Raw genomic sequence first — 17,497 nt, forward strand, 5'->3', positions numbered from 1 at the left:
TAATAAAAACTCCAACCTCAAAGAGATTTTGTCAAATAGCCTTTTGGACGAATCAAATAAAAATGTTGATCAGTGTTCAGTCAGTTTATTAACAAGAAAAAACAATATATTAGCAAAATATTATTCATATTATGATGAATCATTTCATCAACATACTCTATAGACTTTAAACCTTAAAGAATATACATAAAATAAATTCAAACACATTTCAGCTCAATAATCAAATTTAATGAGATTTTAATCATAAGGTAAGAAATATCATTTATAACTTTGATAAATAATTTTGTTTTCAATATATCGTTTTACCAAAACAAGCATCTTTTCTTACCATCATTGAATCTATTCCTTCCATCAATTCCATTTATTTCATTCAAAATAAAAATGACTGTGTGAGAAAAGCATTAATAAATAAGGTAAACAGAAGAGAATAAAAGTTTTTGTGTTCAATATCACATTTTCATAGGTCAGTTTTAGGACCCAAAGATAAAGGAATAGCTTTCAGTTCACTTCTTAAGCATAAAAATTCGCCACAAACGCACATTATGGTAGCACACGCAATATTTAGCAGCCACCAAGATATGGAAGTAGGGAAAGTACCGTTATAACCCCAGCATATGATTAAATGAATGAAATGCCAGGTACTACTGAAATCCATACATAACTTTGTTCTTTCGACAATATACCACAGCAATCCAGATCTGGAAAAGTTATTATAAACTTTCCTGTTCATATTCATCACTATATGATATAATTGGGAGAATAAAGTCAAAAATCGTTCAGAACTTACCCCACTAGTGCATTCAAAATGAATGAAAAAATAACCATTCTGCCTCCAAAGTCACGAACTTGTAATTCCTTCAAAAATATATAATTGAAAAATAAACACTTAAATTAGGTATTGATGACTTACATGATACTCAAATATATGATCTAAGGTTCTGGTATCCCCTACGAGGGAACCAAGAATAGCCAACCACAACCCTAGAGTGAAATACAAAACACATTGTATTGTTATTATCTGAGAAATGATGAGCCAAGGGTCCCATTGTGTGAATCTGAATGATCCAGTCAACTTCTTCATTTTTCCTATTTCAAGGGATTTCAAAATATTTCAGCAGGAAAACAATATTGTGACACATATCTTTATCCAAGAGGCTCGTTTGTAATGGATAGCTGCATTAGATTTTGTTGGAAATATTGAAATTTAGTTAACATACTTTCAATATGTGATTATTTTGCATTATGTATTCAGGTTATGTTGTTTTCTGTCAGTCAGATTTTTTTAGGGTGTAGCATTCATAGAGTTTTATAACCGAATAATGAATGCATATTTTTGAGTATTAGATAGTATAATTTTAATCTAGATCAATTAGTATCCAAAGAAATTGATTTCTATTCCTTTGAATCAATTACTGAGCTGAGTGCTCTCCGATTAATAACTCCCTAGACATGGATAAAGAAAAAGAGGGAGTTCTATGATTATCAATAACAATTATCAATCTGTCAATTAGTAATCACGTCACGTCATAGACGTAAAAACCGAGAAATGACAAATCAACCCAACCTAAATATGGCGTCCGAAGGGGATGAAATCACCGATCAAGAAAAAGTTCGAATAGTTTCTGATTTCATCCTTCATTCGCCACCAGGAGAATTTAATGAAGTGTTCAACGACGTGCGGAAATTACTGGATAATGATGATCTACTGAAAGAAGGAGCAAGTGGGGCATTTGCCCAATATAACAAGAGCCAACTAACTCCTGTACGAATTGATAATTCCGAAAGTTTGGTGCTTATTACTGAATACAACGACTTAGGGAACAATAGGTTCTTCGATCCCCGTTCTAAACAATCCTTCAAATATGACCATTTACGCAAAGAAGCTTCAGACTACCAACCCTACACACCCGATAGTGGATCTGAACCTTGGAGAGCTGCATTGGATGCAGAATTCATCGAATACACTAAAAATCACTATAAGGATGGTGTATGCAGTGTCGTAGCTCGTAATCTCAATGGTAATATTGTCTTAACTGCCTGTGTTGAGGACCATCAATTTCAACCCAAAAACTATTGGAATGGTCGATGGCGTTCAGAATGGAGTGTTGTCCTTAATGGTAATTCTGCGGAAGTTCAGGGAACCCTAAAGGTTCAGGTTCATTACTACGAAGAAGGAAATGTTCAACTTGTCAGTGTGAAAGATATTAAAGAGAATGTTCCTTTATCTAGCGAAGTACAAACGGCAAAAGAAATTGTTCAGGTTATTGAAAACGCAGAAAACTTATATCAAACAGCTATATCAGAGAATTATCAGACCATGTCAGATACAACCTTCAAAGCTTTGAGGAGGCTCCTACCAGTTACCCGCACAAAAATAGATTGGAATAAAATAGTATCCTATAGTATTGGCAAGGAGTTGAAAACGCAATGACTGTTATGCACTTGGAAAAAATTCTTTTTTTGTTATGGCTTAGGAGTGTTCTGTAAATAAGGAGTCAGACTTGTTGAGTTTCTTACAGCAGGGGATAGGACAAGCTTGACATGGATAGATAATTCTTGCATTTCTACATACATATGTTTTAGACATTTATTTCTCTCATTTCAAGTGAGTCAATTAAGAAATATTTAGTTAACTGTATTAAAGAAATTGTTATTGTGAAAAATGGAACATAAATGTTGAATCAATGTCTACCCCTGTAGAGGTAATGTGCAATAAGGCACATCATAACTGCATACTATTTTATCTGCTTTTGTAATATTCTATATATTATTTCTCCATTTCTGACATTTTTCTATTTTGTATTATTTTATACATTACTCACTATTTTGTATGATGTTCAAGAATTGATTTTCATAGGCCAGACTTAATTTCACCCTTAGTTCGTTGCTCTTGAAAATTAAATAATTTATATCTTGTTAGAATTGACCATTGTATGGGTTATTTTTAAATAAGAATAAAAGATAATATAATTTTTATTTTAGATCAGTTCTTATTTCAGTCTTTATTGTTAAATTCCTGTTATTCCTACAGTTGAATAGTGAAAGTATGAAGTATATTTTGCATATTCTTTGAAAAAGCTGAATTTGAAATTGATTGTTTCATAAAAATATCAAATTATATTTAAATCTACAGAATTGAATCAAATTACGTTTAATTCTAATTTTTAAAGATAATTATTGCTAATGACCTCATCAGTCGTTGCCGAAAATTCATCAAAAAATTAGTAAAGTTTAACATTTTTTCCTATTCAACATTTAATGAATGAGTAATTCATATATCATTATGTTTCTTTGCATTATCAAAAGAGATAAGAGAATATATTCAATGATAACATGAGAGCATAGTATACTATGATGAGAGTTAACCAAATAACTAAAGAGAGATGAAGTGTATTTATTCCATATAGTTGAGAACTTTGTAAACTGAGATTCTATTGAATATGAAACATGCTATAGTTATATTTATCGTAGTCTGAGATAAGAGCCTTTTTAACTATAAACACTATGCTTCAGGGAATAGAGGCTCACTTGTGATAGGAAAAAAAAGTGGTACTCTTTTTTCTAAACCAAGCTTTCGCTAAACGAAAAGCTTGGTTTTTTTCCTATCACAAGTGAGCCTCTATTCCCTGAAGCATAGTGGTTATATTTATCTATTGAAAAACCTTTAACTAATGGAAGCACTCCTTTGAAATTAATATGATAGTTGATAAATAAATATTCATGACTATCAACTTGAACAGTTTATATCAGTTTCTTTGAATAGGAATGTTCGCTTTCAAACTGATTGTAAATCGAGAGTTTTCTTTTATGACCGACAGATGTCGCCTCATGCTATTAAAATAAATAAAATGCATTTTGAAAAAATGCCAAAAATCAGGTAAATGGAGATTGTGAACAAAAAGCTGCCATATTTAGGCTCAGCCAATCAAAAATGAGACTACGCTTGTTAATTAAGTCACTATAGTATAGAATTTGCTTGCTAGCCATCTATACACAATTTACTGAACTTAACTTTGGAATAGCCAACCAAGTGTTGAATCCTGTAATATGGACGGCATTACCAAAGCTTAGTTTGAGCTACTCATCTTAGATGTCCCCATATAATCAAATGAAATTCAAATTGTCCATTGTTCGGTTTCATCCTTAGAATGTAGATAGATTAATTAATATTCTAAGCTAAGGTTTCATCAATAATTATATACCTAATATGATAGGACATTAGGTCTATGTGAAAACCCCACAAATAAGGGCAGTAGATCAAATATAACCAATTGGTTGCCTAGGAAACCATGGAATATAAATATTACGAACTTCAAAATGCTGTGTATTCGACCTGGTTAAAAGACGTGAGATGCCAAATCATGGAGGATTTCAGACCGCTCGGCAGGGCGGGGGAAGGAGCACATGGATTTGTCTTCAAAGCGATGGATAAAAAGACCCATAAAATCGTAGCCCTGAAGAAAATTGGTTTCAACCCTAACCATCCTATGCCCAAGAACACAATGAGGGAAATTTGCGCTCTTAAAGTTCTGAAATCTTCTAATGTGAGTAGATTCAAGATTAACGTATCAAGTATATCATGGAAACGAAATCATTAGTTGTTTTTAGATAGTTGAACTTTACGATATTCGCGGTGTTGAAAGTTCTGTGGTGCTTGTGATGGAATACCTACCATGCAGCTTGACTGATGTGATTGGTTTTGTTGAATGTCCGATCAACATATCGCAAATTAAGACGTACATGAAGATGTTCCTCTGTGGAGTCAATTTCATGCATAAAAACCACATAATGCACAGGGTGAGCTAAATTTCTCAATATCTAACCAGCTCTTTCTTTCTCTCTATGATATAACAGTTCTTCTTCTTTTTTAACCACGGCAGTGGCTACCATGGAAAATAATAGTCAAAAATGTCAAAATAATACTTTTAGGATCTGAAACCTTCCAATCTGCTGATAAGCCATTCAGGCATCTTGAAGATTGCAGATTTTGGCCTCGCTAGGATATATAAGAAGAGCGATTTGAGAACTTACTCTCACCAGGTAGCCACTAGATGGTACCGCGCTCCAGAATTGCTTTACGGATCCAGAACTTACACCCTTAAGATTGATATTTGGTCTGTTGGTTGCATTCTTGGCGAGATGTTGAACAAAAAACCGCTCTTTTGTGTGAGTACACTCTCTAAGGCGTTTTGAATATCTTTCTATGATCACAACTTTGTCAACTCGACAGAAATGAGAGGTTAAACATAGAATATTTTCTGTAGTACGCATAGAATTTCAGTCTACTTGTTCTTCTCGACTTGGCTTACGTTTCGTGTTATCTTTAGGGAGAGACGGACATTGAGCAGCTGGCTATTGTTTTGGGCACCTTGGGTACTCCAGACGAAGAAATTTGGCCTGGCGTCACCAGCCTACCGGATTATAAGAAGATTTCGTTCTCTCATACTAACCCGAAACCTTGGAACACCGTTGTACATGGTGCTGACGAGTCGACGCTGGATTTGGTAGCTTCTATGTTACAGTATAATGAGGCCGAGAGGCCACAAGCCGAAGACGTGAGTTGCGATCTGAACGATTAAATAAATTTTGTTATCGTTCAAGAAATTCCACATCCTTAATGTGTATGGTTTTCAGGCATTGAGTCATGATTTCTTCTTTGTATCTCCAAGGCCTGCTCCAATGAAAGAGATGCCACCCATAGGTAAGATCAAGATGAAGATGAACGAAAAATTGTCGAGTTTTGAACACGTATTTGAAAATTTTCCGCACTCCAACTTGGGGTAGTAGAGGAGGAAGGTTTTGGAGTAACTGTCTTCACAAACTTGGAAAATTCGAAAGGAAAAAGAAGCCATCTATACAAAAACATCTTTATTGAATGTTTCGTCATACTACAATCGAAAATAAATTATTTTTTTCATTATTTACTATGTGAATTCTTTTATATTAAAATTTGTTGGTTGTATTCGATTTTTAATACCTGATAAACTTTGAGAGACCTGATTTTATTGAAACTTTAGCACTCTGTTGCTAAAAAGTTGAGAGATTTAGGACAGAAAATATTCTTCTTGAAATAGCCTAAGGATCAGCATCTTATTCCCAAACACCCTGTATGATAACAAGCCGATAATGAATGGAGATCAGATCATTTGTTATTGTCCTAAGAACAGCATGAAGAACATAAATTGTAGAACTACAATTTAACCTACAAACACCTTGTAGAACTACAATTAAACCTACAAACACCCTATATATTACGTAATACTGAATGCTTTCAAGGGCAGATTGTTCGAAATTTGGAAAATTCGGGCTTTTTAGCCGTGGTTTAGTCGGTTTTTCAATTGACTTTTCGCTTACCACTACGGTAAGCATCTTCAGAAGTTTCTTGGACGTAGATTGTAACTCGACGCTGTATTTCTCTGATATGAATGAAGGGTATTCCGGTAGTTATACTCTTTTCACCGGAGAGGGTGGAGAAGAGAAAAGAAGTTCGCACTCGTCTAACATAATTTCACACAGAAAAAAATCTTGTCAGTCAGATATCAAGAGCTAAGACCCTCGAATGAATATGGAATTCATCTCAGAGGAAAGAATTCCTCTGAGGAATTAATTGAAATATAAAACACCCGAATAACATCCACAGAAAAGAAGAAACACCAATAGTGTACACCTCCTGGTTACCATCAATAGATCTTACAAAAACGAAATCTATCAGAAGGGAACATAGTGTAATAAACATAGATAGAGGAAGTATACGCAATTTTTACATGTCCCCAACATGGTTAGATTGCGTTGTCGGATTGTGATATATTTTCAAATCCACAATTTTACTATATCCTTATGATTGTATGTTATATTGAATGAAATTTATTTATTTAAGTGATTTCCGATTGAATATGCAAATTTGAATATTTGGAATCCGATATTTTTCCTAATTATCGAATTTTTAATAACCAGAATATTCATTATTTTCTGTATCTACCTGCTGAAATCCAAGGTTTGGCAACTTTTGCTCTCCTAGTGTCATCGGTTGTTTCACGTCGTTTGGCGCGCTTGCAGTTTGTTTTCTGAATTTCTGATATATTTAGGTATTTATTTCAATATATTTTGAGTTAATATGAAACTTTGACTCACTATGGGACACAAGAAGTGCGTTCTTCGTGGAGAAACTCGCGAATTGAGTGAAATATCGTATCACTGATGTTTTCATTTCCGCGCGCTTCATGTCAATTTTGATAGTTCATGTTGGGGACAAAATTTGCTTACTGAAAATGACATATGCTCCCTCTATGTACGTTTATCCACCCCTCGGACGGAGAGAGTACAAAAACATCAGGAGAGAACCGTCATTCATAACAGAATATACACAATGCAACGATAATTTGTATGTTTTCCGGGTTCTTTCTCTATATAATACTATAGATTTTTTTTGGACGTCATAGCTATCATTAAGATCAAAATATGACTCTTTCCCTTTCTTTTCAATCGTAATCAATTCGCATGAGTTTTCACATTATTGATATCTATAGAAACCATAGCGTTTTTATAACCGAACTTGAAGACTGCCAAAAAAGGATACCAATGGATAATCCACATTCTTAGATGATGATGGAAATTATGATATAACCTACAAATGTCATACTTCAGGGAATACATGAGACCGTACAAGATTTTGTAGTACCATCTCTCGAAGAAACCTAGATCAAAATAACTCTCATGGTTGTTGTTCAGGCACTCTTTTGGCTGCAACATATCGTACATGAAGGAGACAAATACACGATAGTTGAGCATTGGGTTGGTGTACCAGAGACCGTCGGTGAGGTAGGAGGTCATCTCCACGAAGTCCTTGTCTTTCTTGGCGACGTAAGGACGGTACACCCTGTTTATCAGCTCCTCACATATTTCCCTTGTTTCTTCCAAGGAGTCTCTGCACATGTTGAACCTTAAAAAGAAAAATATTGAAAATTAACAGTCTCAAATTCGGAATTCATCGCACAATGAAAATAATTAAATAAACTCAGGTGTTAGAATAAAATACAGGTTGTTTCTAAATTAGACTTGAACCTTGGAGGACGTGTTAGTATGACTCATTTGCTGTCGTTGGAGCCATATTTAGTGATAACCAAAAATCAACATTTTACGAGATATTTGAATTCTTGTGAGTTTCAAAAAATTTCTCACCTTCCTTCTAAAATTTTCATTTGGATGTATCGATAAATATAGAAAAGCTCTAACGGGTGTTTTTTTTTCGAGGTATATAACTTTAAGTTGGCATTACTGTTCAAGATGGCGACCGATTTAACAGCTGTCAAGTGTTTTATTCTCAGTTTGGTTTGGCAATTCATCATGAATAGACTCACGCCTGAACAACGCTTGCAAATAGTGCAATTTTATTTCGAAAATAATGATTCTGTGCGGAATACGTATCGCGCACTACGTCCATTTTATTTTATTTAGCGATAAAGCGCACTTCTGGTTGAATGGCTAAGTCAACAAACAAAACTGCCGCATTTGGAGTGAAGCTAATCCTCAAGTGTATGTCGAAACACCGTTACATCTAGAAAAACTGACTGTTTGGTGCGCTTATGGGCTGGTGGAATCATTGGTCTGTACTTCTTCAAAAACGATGATGGCCAGAACGTTACAGTCAATGGTGATCGGTATAGAGCCATGATTACTAACTTTTTCATTCCTGAATTGAACAACCATGATGTCCAGGAGCTGTGGTTCCAACAAGACGGCGCAACATGTCACACATCTCGTGCCACAATCGATTTATTGAAAGACACGTTTGGTGACCACCTAATTTCACGTTTTGGACCTGTGAATTGGCCTCCAAGATCTTGTGATTTAACACCGCTAGACTAGTTTCTGTGGGGCTATGTAAAGTCATTGGTATATGCGGATAAGCAACAAACCCTTGACCATTTGGAAGACAACATTCGCCGTGTTATTGCCTATATACAGCCACAAATGTTGGAAAAAGTCATCGAAAATTGGAAGTCCAGATTGGACTACATCCGAGCCAGCCGTGGCGGTCATATGCCAGAAATCATATTTAAAATGTAATGCCTCAAGATTATCTCTCGGATAAATAGAATTCATGTCAATGGAATATTATTATTGCAATTTAAAGTTTTATAGCTCTAAAAAAAAACACCTTTTATAACAAAGCGAGACGTCGATGTTTACTCTCCGATGGTCAGGGTAAACGTGGCCGTTTCATGTTTTAGGGGATTTTCTCCTTTCATATCGTTTCTTACCTATCCTGAATGCCCATTATAGAGCCAATCACCCTCCAAAAATGAATATAGCCCTCCAGTTCTTCCTTGGTGGCCCCATACACCCCAATCATCTCAGTTCTGGCGATTCCAAACCCCATAAAACCGAATTGAGTCAAAACCATGTCGGTTTGTGTTATCGGAGGTCTTTCGATTTTTCGAGATCTCATACTAGCCGAATTGTGGAAAGATTTGATTCTTCTCAATGATTTCATCGCTCTGGAAAAGAATAATTAGAATTGAACCACTATAGGAATGACATAATAGAGAATCTGAATTCGTTTGAAATTAAAATTACAAAATATAGGTACGAACTGACAAAAAAACTGCAACACCCAGAAGGAGCTGTTTAAATTTTGATTTGTTTTGGGTAAAATATAGATAGTATAGCAAGAAGTAAATACTTAGGCATTTTAACAACAACTAAACATCGACTTTGGACTTTGGATCTCCTCGGAAAGCTGGTTTGTTGTAAAATTTAAAAAACTTGCAAGAAACGACAAAAGAAGACAAAAATTAAGAAACAAAAATTGTTTACATGAAAAAACGATTCTTGTCTGCAATCAATAATATACTCCTTGCTATACTATCTATGTTTTACCAAAAAAAAAATCAAAATTTTAACAGCTCCTTCTGGGTGTTGCAGTTGCTTTGTCAGTTAGTATTATCAACACTATGTGAGGTTTGAACCAAGCCTCAGTGAAAAATTCTTTTTAAATTTCAAATTTCACTATGACTACAAATTTTTTTGCAATCGTGATTTTTTCCTGTAATGAAAATCATTGTTGTTCCTATATCTGCATGATTCAAGGTTTCTCAGGTAATATTGTCGATATATTCACAATATCATCCTTATTAATCACTTTTTTTCAACTAATATTTCATGAGAGTCGATACTTTGTGTCAAATTTGAAGTGGTTTCAAGGTAAACTTGATAAATTGAGTCTAGGTCCTGAATCGAATTAAATTCTTATTGATATTTTTTGGAAATGCAAAACATGCAGCATCCAAATTATCAAGATATGGACTTTGTATATGAGTAAATACATAACTAGCTCATCAACTTATCTGATTAATTATTCAACATCTCAACAATAAATAAGCATTTATAAGGATATACAGGGTATTCTACAAGCTCTATGACACACTTTGACAGATATTTGATACTTGATATGCTCATTCTGAATTTTTCCAACGAATATAGGTCCGATACATTTTCGTTTGAAAGTTACAAACATTTGAAATGATTCAATGCCATGTTTGAATCAAACTAACGAAAATACCAGTTGATATGACAACGAGAATTTGGTCGATGGCCACTTGAACAACATGCACCAACTTGTCATGTGATCTTAAGAAGCTTGTTTCGCTAAGGACGGTATCAACAGCAATCATAATTTGGCAACCCAGTGATCTCTGCCTAATACACCTTCCCAATCCATCGCATGGAGAGGTGACTCTGCTGTAATGCGGCAGTCCCGCCAGGGCTGCACTAGAGTGTGGCACGAAACCCATAGCGCCACCTCTCGGGCAGACAGAGTCACTACATAATGAATATTTATGGCCATTGTAAAATTCATAAGCCGTTAGCCAGGACGATTTTAGTGTCAATGTTAATGGTGAGATTTTCAATAATGATTTGAAGTCAGTAGATGTTATAAATGAACTCTTAAATACAGATTAGCACAACCTCTTTTTGATTTCATCGATGATTTAGAGCTCAACAAAAAGTTCAGGATGAGTACAGCTATGATCTGTCAAAGTTTGTCATAGAGCTAGTAAAACACTCTGTATAAGAAAAACATTTGAAAAAAGTTACAACTTCAATGAAGATATTCAAGAAAAAAAGGTTAACTTACTTAGAATCTGGAGTGAGTTCATGCTCATACCATAAATTCACATGGAATATTGTAGCAACGTATCTCCTGTATGCTGTCATTGGAGAACTTGACATCTTCGTCATTATCAAAACAGCGAGAATTGAAGCTGATGATAGAGTCACAATCAGTCCTAAGAACTTGGAGAAAAACAAGGCGAAAACATGTTTATGATAAAAGTTTTGCCCCCTATAAAAAAATTTAATTTCTAATATCTATTTATTTCCTGTATCTATTCAGTTCTTGAAGCATTTATTATGATTTTTATTTTGAAGCTTTTACTACTTACGCTTTGTATTTTTTTGCATCATAAAATTTCGGTATGTCATTCACTTCAAATTCTTCAATTGTATTGTCGCAGGGTACCTTGGATCCATCTTTCAAGAGGTCATCAACGAACTTCGCAGCCGAAAAAGCATCTAAAAAATTTCCAGCCTATTAAGAATAACATTTGGTTCTTTAAATAGCTTTGATAGTTTCAAAGTTATAAAATTGTTTCAGTATTTTGCAGAGTAACATTGCTAAAATAAATTTAAGATGATCTAAAAAACGCAAATTATCTAACTCGGAAGTAAACTCAGTGATTTTTACGAAAGATTTAAACAATATCCTACATAGTCATTCGGATTGAATAATATGATAAAAAATGTAAAGATACTGTAAACAAATTATAGGCATAATTAATCTTATGAATAATGATTAGACGAGATGAATTAGCGAATTTTTTGTTATGATTGTACGAGATGAATTATCGAATTTTTTGTTATGATTGTACGAGATGAATTATCAATTTTTTTGTTGTTTAACATGATAACTCAAGTGGTACTTACTTGGTGTTTTCTCATCATTTTTTCCGTTTCGCAAATCCTCTGTATATTTGACCGTCATATCTTATTTTTTCATCAACTCTTGTCTGAAATCAAAAATTGGTTGTTGATCAATTTAGTATTTTCATTTCGACTGATTTCTTTTTCGATAATTTCTCGAACAAATTTGGAAACATCGTGGACTACTAATAATATATTTACATAATTTTTTTTGTTACTTATGCACTAATACCCAAGGCTCAAATTTGTGTATATATTCGACGTTATCAATCTGATTTTATTGTTGAGGATCAAACACCTTTTGGGTCGAACGAAGATGCATTTCTCAGTTATTAATATCATGGAGTCTGAAAAGTATTCAATGTTTAAGATTTTGCAAGAAATTTTGTATCAAAAGCGGTATCTATTGATCTTCCTAGTTCGAGAAACTGATCTATGCACTTCAAAGTTCATAAATCTATTAATCAGATAAAAAATCATATCTCCAAAAACTGATAACATAAAGCCAACTATTTAAAATTTGAATTTTGCTACTCACTAAATACAGGTTGTCCCAAATTCGATGCTCACCGAAAGTATCTCGAGAACTATAAGACTTAGAGAAAAAATTTAAGTTTTTTTCTCTTCAATTTTATCTCATTTTTCGAAATAATAGAAAATAGAGCATAGACATCTTGATTCGTTCTCGAGTTTTAGAGGGCAAGTTTCAAAGATGTTTGAAATTTTCGACTTAAACGCTTTGTTTCTTGTACTCCCATTTGTTTGCGACGATTATACCCAGTGGCGTATCCAATGGGGGATGAAGGTGATATATCCCCTCACTCAGGAGGAATATCCATGATAAGTCACAAAGCTCACTAATTTAATCATGTAAAAATTGAATCAACAAATTCATCAAAGGGTTCGATCTAATCCGACTGTCGTCGGCAAAATCATTATGCTTCTATGGATTATAAATGCCAAATTGATGATATAAACAAACGCGTAAAAATTAATGAGATTCTGAAGTAAAAAATCCGAAAAATCGATTATCTAATCTAGTGGTAGCAATTGCTCAAATTTTTTAGAACCATAAAGTAAATAAATAATATCTGATTAACTCTTCGTGTCAAAAGATTCTCTTTGTCGGCACTTTGCTTTCCAATCCTTACTGCGTTAACATTTTCACTCACACAGATAGGTCAGTAGGTTTAGTATATTCTGTTCATTAGTTTGAGGTTGATGACGTGCAATTTGTCTATTATATTCTCATTATATTCCGTGTTTCACTTTTTATATGTGTTGCATGATCTCTAAACTACTCCAAATATTATTATGAGTAAGCAAACTTCTTTGGAAAACTTCTCAGAAAGAAATCTGATTCAGTTTTTTGGGTTTGAATTCAACAGATTGAAATCAATCTCAAGCGTCTGTGAATTCAAAGGACATTTGAAACTTTGTGGGTCAACCATGTTAGCTATATTAGTTCACTCTGGGTTTCACACGTTTCCTCTCCAAATATTTGGATTATTCCTTTGATTGGGCTTATCCTTAATTGATATTATTAATAGGTATTAAGTAGAGATGAGTAATTTTATTCAATTAAAACTTCATGTGTGGAAAGTGTACTGCCATCAGCCTCCGTACAAAACATGAAATGAGAATTATTTAAAAAACTTTTCATTTTAGGCACAACATGTCTCAACAAAGATGAAGACTACTCACTAGGGTATTCGACAGGCAAAAAAATTGAGGACATGCCATTTGAATAAACGGAAATATTGATATGTTTTAAAGGTCATTTTTAAAAATAACATCAGTGTCGTTAGGACAACCTCTAGAGTGATTCGCAAATTTGCTTTTGAACTTTTCGGATATTCAATAAAAAAAATCATTCAATAATCTCGAACTGTTTTCAAGATATTATTTTTAGTTCAAATCATCCACGTATCCAGGCTAATGCCTGGGTACGCCACTGATTATACCAGTTTATCGAATCTTCATTAATATTCGCTGAAGATTGGGTTAATACTAAATAAGTACCAAAACTTATAATTAATTAATTTATCACAGCTTATTAACGGGATCTTTATCATAATTAGGATTTTCCTGTGGATTACTAGAGAATTGTTTGAATTTTTTCCTCCAAATCGGTAGCCGATACGAGAAAATTACAAGAAAGCAAAAAGTATAGTACTGGACCAAAGTTTCTTTTTAGATTTTTCTTAACTACCATCAGTTGTCCACCAAAAAAAAATTTTATTGGAAAGAAGCGGACACACTGTTCCAGAAAAATCATCACCCTGTAGATTTGTATTCTAAATTAGCATGTCACAGAATGGAAACTTTAAATTGGATTATCTTTCCCACATTTAAGTTGAATATTATGTGAAGGGAAGGTGCTATGAGAAAAAAAATTGAAAATCTTCAACACCCTGTTTCTCGAAAACAAAGCGTTTGCGGTCCCATGTTTATGAGACTTTTTTCTCTTAAAATGATCCGAGAAATCTGTCATTTTCATTTGCACCTATAATTTAGGAACACCTTGTATATTTGAGGAGATATCTACTTGCAAAAATCCAAGAAAAATTACAAAAACACGCAGAACTTCCTTTTGTCATTGTTTTTCTAAGGTCTAAATGTTGTGTAGTGATTTAGCTGCAATGTGAATTTAAAGAACATATAATATGCCGTTTTCTAGAGTCAGTGCTATACTAGTACTATTATTATGTGCTAAAACAACGGCGGTCACGATGAAAGACTTCCCAGTTCCCACATTCATTTTATAACCAGAACCCATGAAGGTCTAACATCAATTGAAACTTCTCACCTGCTCTTATTTGTGTCGAGGAGATCATATGATTTTCTAACGGTATAGTGTACCTGAATCCTATCTAGTCCCACAAAGACAAATAAACATTGAACTCATTCGAAACAAACCCGAAAATTAAAAAAAAAACACTCACTTAGAATTTCTTAGTCCTGAAAACTCATCGAAACAATTCACAAGCAATAGGACCGGTGTTGATGTGAAATCGTTCAAACTGAAATAGAAAGTGGTTACTATGTTTTAAGCTCCGGTTTCAACCTCTCATATAGCCACTGTTGATGCGTGTGAGTCTGCTGACTTCAGTTATGGGAGCTGAAGAGATGGTCAAGTTGGTGGGTTGTATTCCAGCATGGGTTCATAGGTCTATTTGTTTAACTAACAACGTGTTTGGGTCCGCGACTTCACCTGCATATTCATCAGACCATCCTGAAATAACTTCTTTTCTCTTAAATCCAATTAAAATGAAAAAAAGGCCTAAATGGTGCTCCAAGGTTATCTGCATCTAATATAGAAAACCGGTGAAATCCGTGTAGTGGTTTTGGAGATAACTTGTAGGTACTTTTATAGATATACAGTCAAAAATTTCAAATAATATTTTTTTCTTAGATCGTTCAAGGATGCCTTCTTTTTCAGAGCAAATTCTGACTGCAAAAAACGCTAATCCTGTAATTTATTTTTAGTCACGTACAAAATATTATTTTATCTAATTATCTCTGTGGCTTATTGTTTATGTTTATTTGAATGTTAAATGAACATATATCTATCTATCTGATCCATCGCTTTACAACCAAATTTCTAGGACTGTTTCCGGTCCTGAAAAGTTACTTTTCCGGTCTAGTTCGTCAAAATTTATTCCTAATCAAATTTTATATAGGTACACTGTGGATAGTACTTAAATTCACGAGTAAAACCAACTAACACCAAGATTATTTATTGATTATGTTATAAGACACATAGAACGCTTATTATATCAGCTATTTTTGTATATTTATAGTCATAGGCGTAACGAGAGAAGGGTTATTGGGGACATAAACCCCCCTCATTGATTAGAAGAAATGAAAAAATAAAAAAAGAAGAATTTATAAACTATTGGAACATTTTGCGTTTTCAAAGTGGGAGTAACACACCTCCCCCCCATGAGTCAACTCTAGTTACGCCAATGTTTATAGTTATGTTGCAGTTTCTTAAATTGTTAAACATATAGATTGAACTCTACCAGAATCGTCATTCTGTTTCTTCGCTAGCCATCCTAAATTTATTTTTTATATTACCTGAATAGTCAGTGATATTGCTGTTTTTCAAGTTTTTATATAAAAGGTATACAGGGTGATTCACCGGGATGGCCTATTAGACGTTAATGGGATTCTTAATTATAAAAAAATGGTGGTGAGGAGGACTCAATTTTTTTTTTATTTCGGCAGAAAAAGCTTTTTTTGAAATTTTTTTTTCTTTTTTGATTCTGCAAATACGTAGTATTATAATAAGACTGTTTGAGGTTTGGACCAAAAATGTACAGGGTGTTTATAAGAAGGTCATGAACTTGGATAACTCAAATTCATCAAAACTTAGGGTGTTCAAAAAAAAAACCTATATTTTTTATTATTTCAATCGATTCAAAATAGTGGGGGTTACTTAAGCAAACCCTATACCTGAAATCAATACTTTAAGAGTTATCGAGGAAAAACTTTGAATGGGGAAAAACCGTAATTTATAATAATAACTGTGATGTAGTCTATGACTTCCGGAAACACAGATAAAAACTAAAATTCGATGTTTCCATAACTGAATATTGTCGTCGAAAAAGTTATCAAATGATGAAATAATATACTGGGTATATCCTTTGAAATAAGCAATTAGTAGTCTGTTTCCGGTATAACCGGAAGTTGTAGAGGTCTGAAAATATTTTAGAGAGGAAGATCATTGTCTCAAATCCAACCAATATGCAAATTTCCAGCTCAAAATTATGATAAGTTTTCCATAAACGTCTATAATAGAGGTCATACCGGTGAATCTCCCTGTATAGGTCTATCCGTTCGTGAGTTATCGTGTTTACTGCCTGACAGAATTGAATTTGAGGAAGGATTCTTCATCATTGTGTCGAACTTTATTCGAGATCATTCCTGGCCAAAATTCTAAAATTAGACACCCTGACGAAGGGGTACACCAAACTGTTTGGGGAACGACCGCTCAAAAAAACGTATTTGTTTAATGCAAAAAAAGTTGATCGAACAGTGTTTGATAAATAGCTGAATATTTTATTTGTATACATATCACATAAGTATAAAATTAGTGAAAATCTTAAAAAGGTAATTAAACCAAATGATATTCTGATTAGGTTCCATATGTAGTCCAAAGTCCAGTCATCTCACTAAAAAGGTATCTCAAATTCCAAGGTTGAATATGGAGTATTGTATAATATCCGTGATATTATGTTGAGAACATTTTTTTTTAATTCTTTTCGTTTATTATTACACCAATGAAGAGCGCATTTCAAATTTTCATTGGTTGCAGTTATACGGTCTGCCTCTTAAACATTTCACGAGACGCCACTGTATTTGATGCCTTATACATAGGCGTAGTTGAATATGATAAAGTGCAACTTTCTACACTAGGTGAAATATCGACGCCCATAAACAAATTGCATATGCTCTATTAAAACAAATAATAGCAAACCCACCAATGTTGAACAAAAGATGTGAAATTTGG

At 33.7% G+C, this 17,497-nt stretch overlaps 4 protein-coding genes across 8 annotated transcripts; 2 read left to right on the plus strand and 2 right to left on the minus strand.

Annotated features, from left to right (window-relative positions):
• Positions 1-69: 69 nt before the first annotated feature.
• LOC123679236 (protein SYS1 homolog) lies at positions 70-1,269 on the minus strand. Its single transcript, XM_045616719.1, has 3 exons — positions 911-1,269; positions 788-855; positions 70-698 (listed from the first exon to the last, which is right to left on the minus strand). The coding sequence occupies exons 1-3, from the start codon at positions 1,079-1,081 to the stop codon at positions 458-460; spliced, it is 480 nt and encodes a 159-aa protein (XP_045472675.1). The 5' UTR covers positions 1,082-1,269; the 3' UTR covers positions 70-457.
• A 249-nt stretch (positions 1,270-1,518) lies between these two features.
• On the plus strand, positions 1,519-2,976 carry LOC123688707 (F-actin-capping protein subunit alpha). The gene has a single exon (XM_045627338.1). It carries the CDS (start codon positions 1,547-1,549, stop codon positions 2,429-2,431), a length of 885 nt encoding a protein of 294 aa, XP_045483294.1. The 5' UTR covers positions 1,519-1,546; the 3' UTR covers positions 2,432-2,976.
• Positions 2,977-4,274: 1,298 nt separating this feature from the next.
• On the plus strand, positions 4,275-5,962 carry LOC123670589 (cyclin-dependent kinase 20-like). The gene is made up of 5 exons (XM_045604093.1): positions 4,275-4,544; positions 4,609-4,797; positions 4,930-5,166; positions 5,328-5,555; positions 5,635-5,962. Exons 1-5 carry the CDS (start codon positions 4,290-4,292, stop codon positions 5,782-5,784), a joined length of 1,059 nt encoding a protein of 352 aa, XP_045460049.1. The 5' UTR covers positions 4,275-4,289; the 3' UTR covers positions 5,785-5,962.
• Positions 5,963-7,163: 1,201 nt separating this feature from the next.
• LOC123688876 lies at positions 7,164-15,106 on the minus strand. 5 transcript variants are annotated; one of them, XM_045627602.1, is made up of 7 exons: positions 14,928-15,106; positions 14,792-14,855; positions 11,986-12,068; positions 11,445-11,590; positions 11,138-11,344; positions 9,261-9,497; positions 7,164-7,939 (listed from the first exon to the last, which is right to left on the minus strand). In XM_045627602.1, the coding sequence occupies exons 3-7, from the start codon at positions 12,001-12,003 to the stop codon at positions 7,489-7,491; spliced, it is 1,059 nt and encodes a 352-aa protein (XP_045483558.1). In that variant the 5' UTR covers positions 12,004-12,068; positions 14,792-14,855; positions 14,928-15,106; the 3' UTR covers positions 7,164-7,488. The 5 variants fall into 5 exon arrangements, with proteins under 5 accessions (XP_045483558.1, XP_045483555.1, XP_045483557.1 ...); XM_045627599.1 differs by having other exon boundaries at positions 11,445-11,574; positions 14,928-15,103; XM_045627601.1 differs by lacking the exon at positions 14,792-14,855.
• Between the last annotated feature and the right edge of the window lie 2,391 nt (positions 15,107-17,497).

This window comes from Harmonia axyridis, chromosome 1, assembly GCF_914767665.1.
Source record: "Harmonia axyridis chromosome 1, icHarAxyr1.1, whole genome shotgun sequence".
NCBI lineage: Eukaryota > Metazoa > Arthropoda > Insecta > Coleoptera > Coccinellidae > Harmonia > Harmonia axyridis.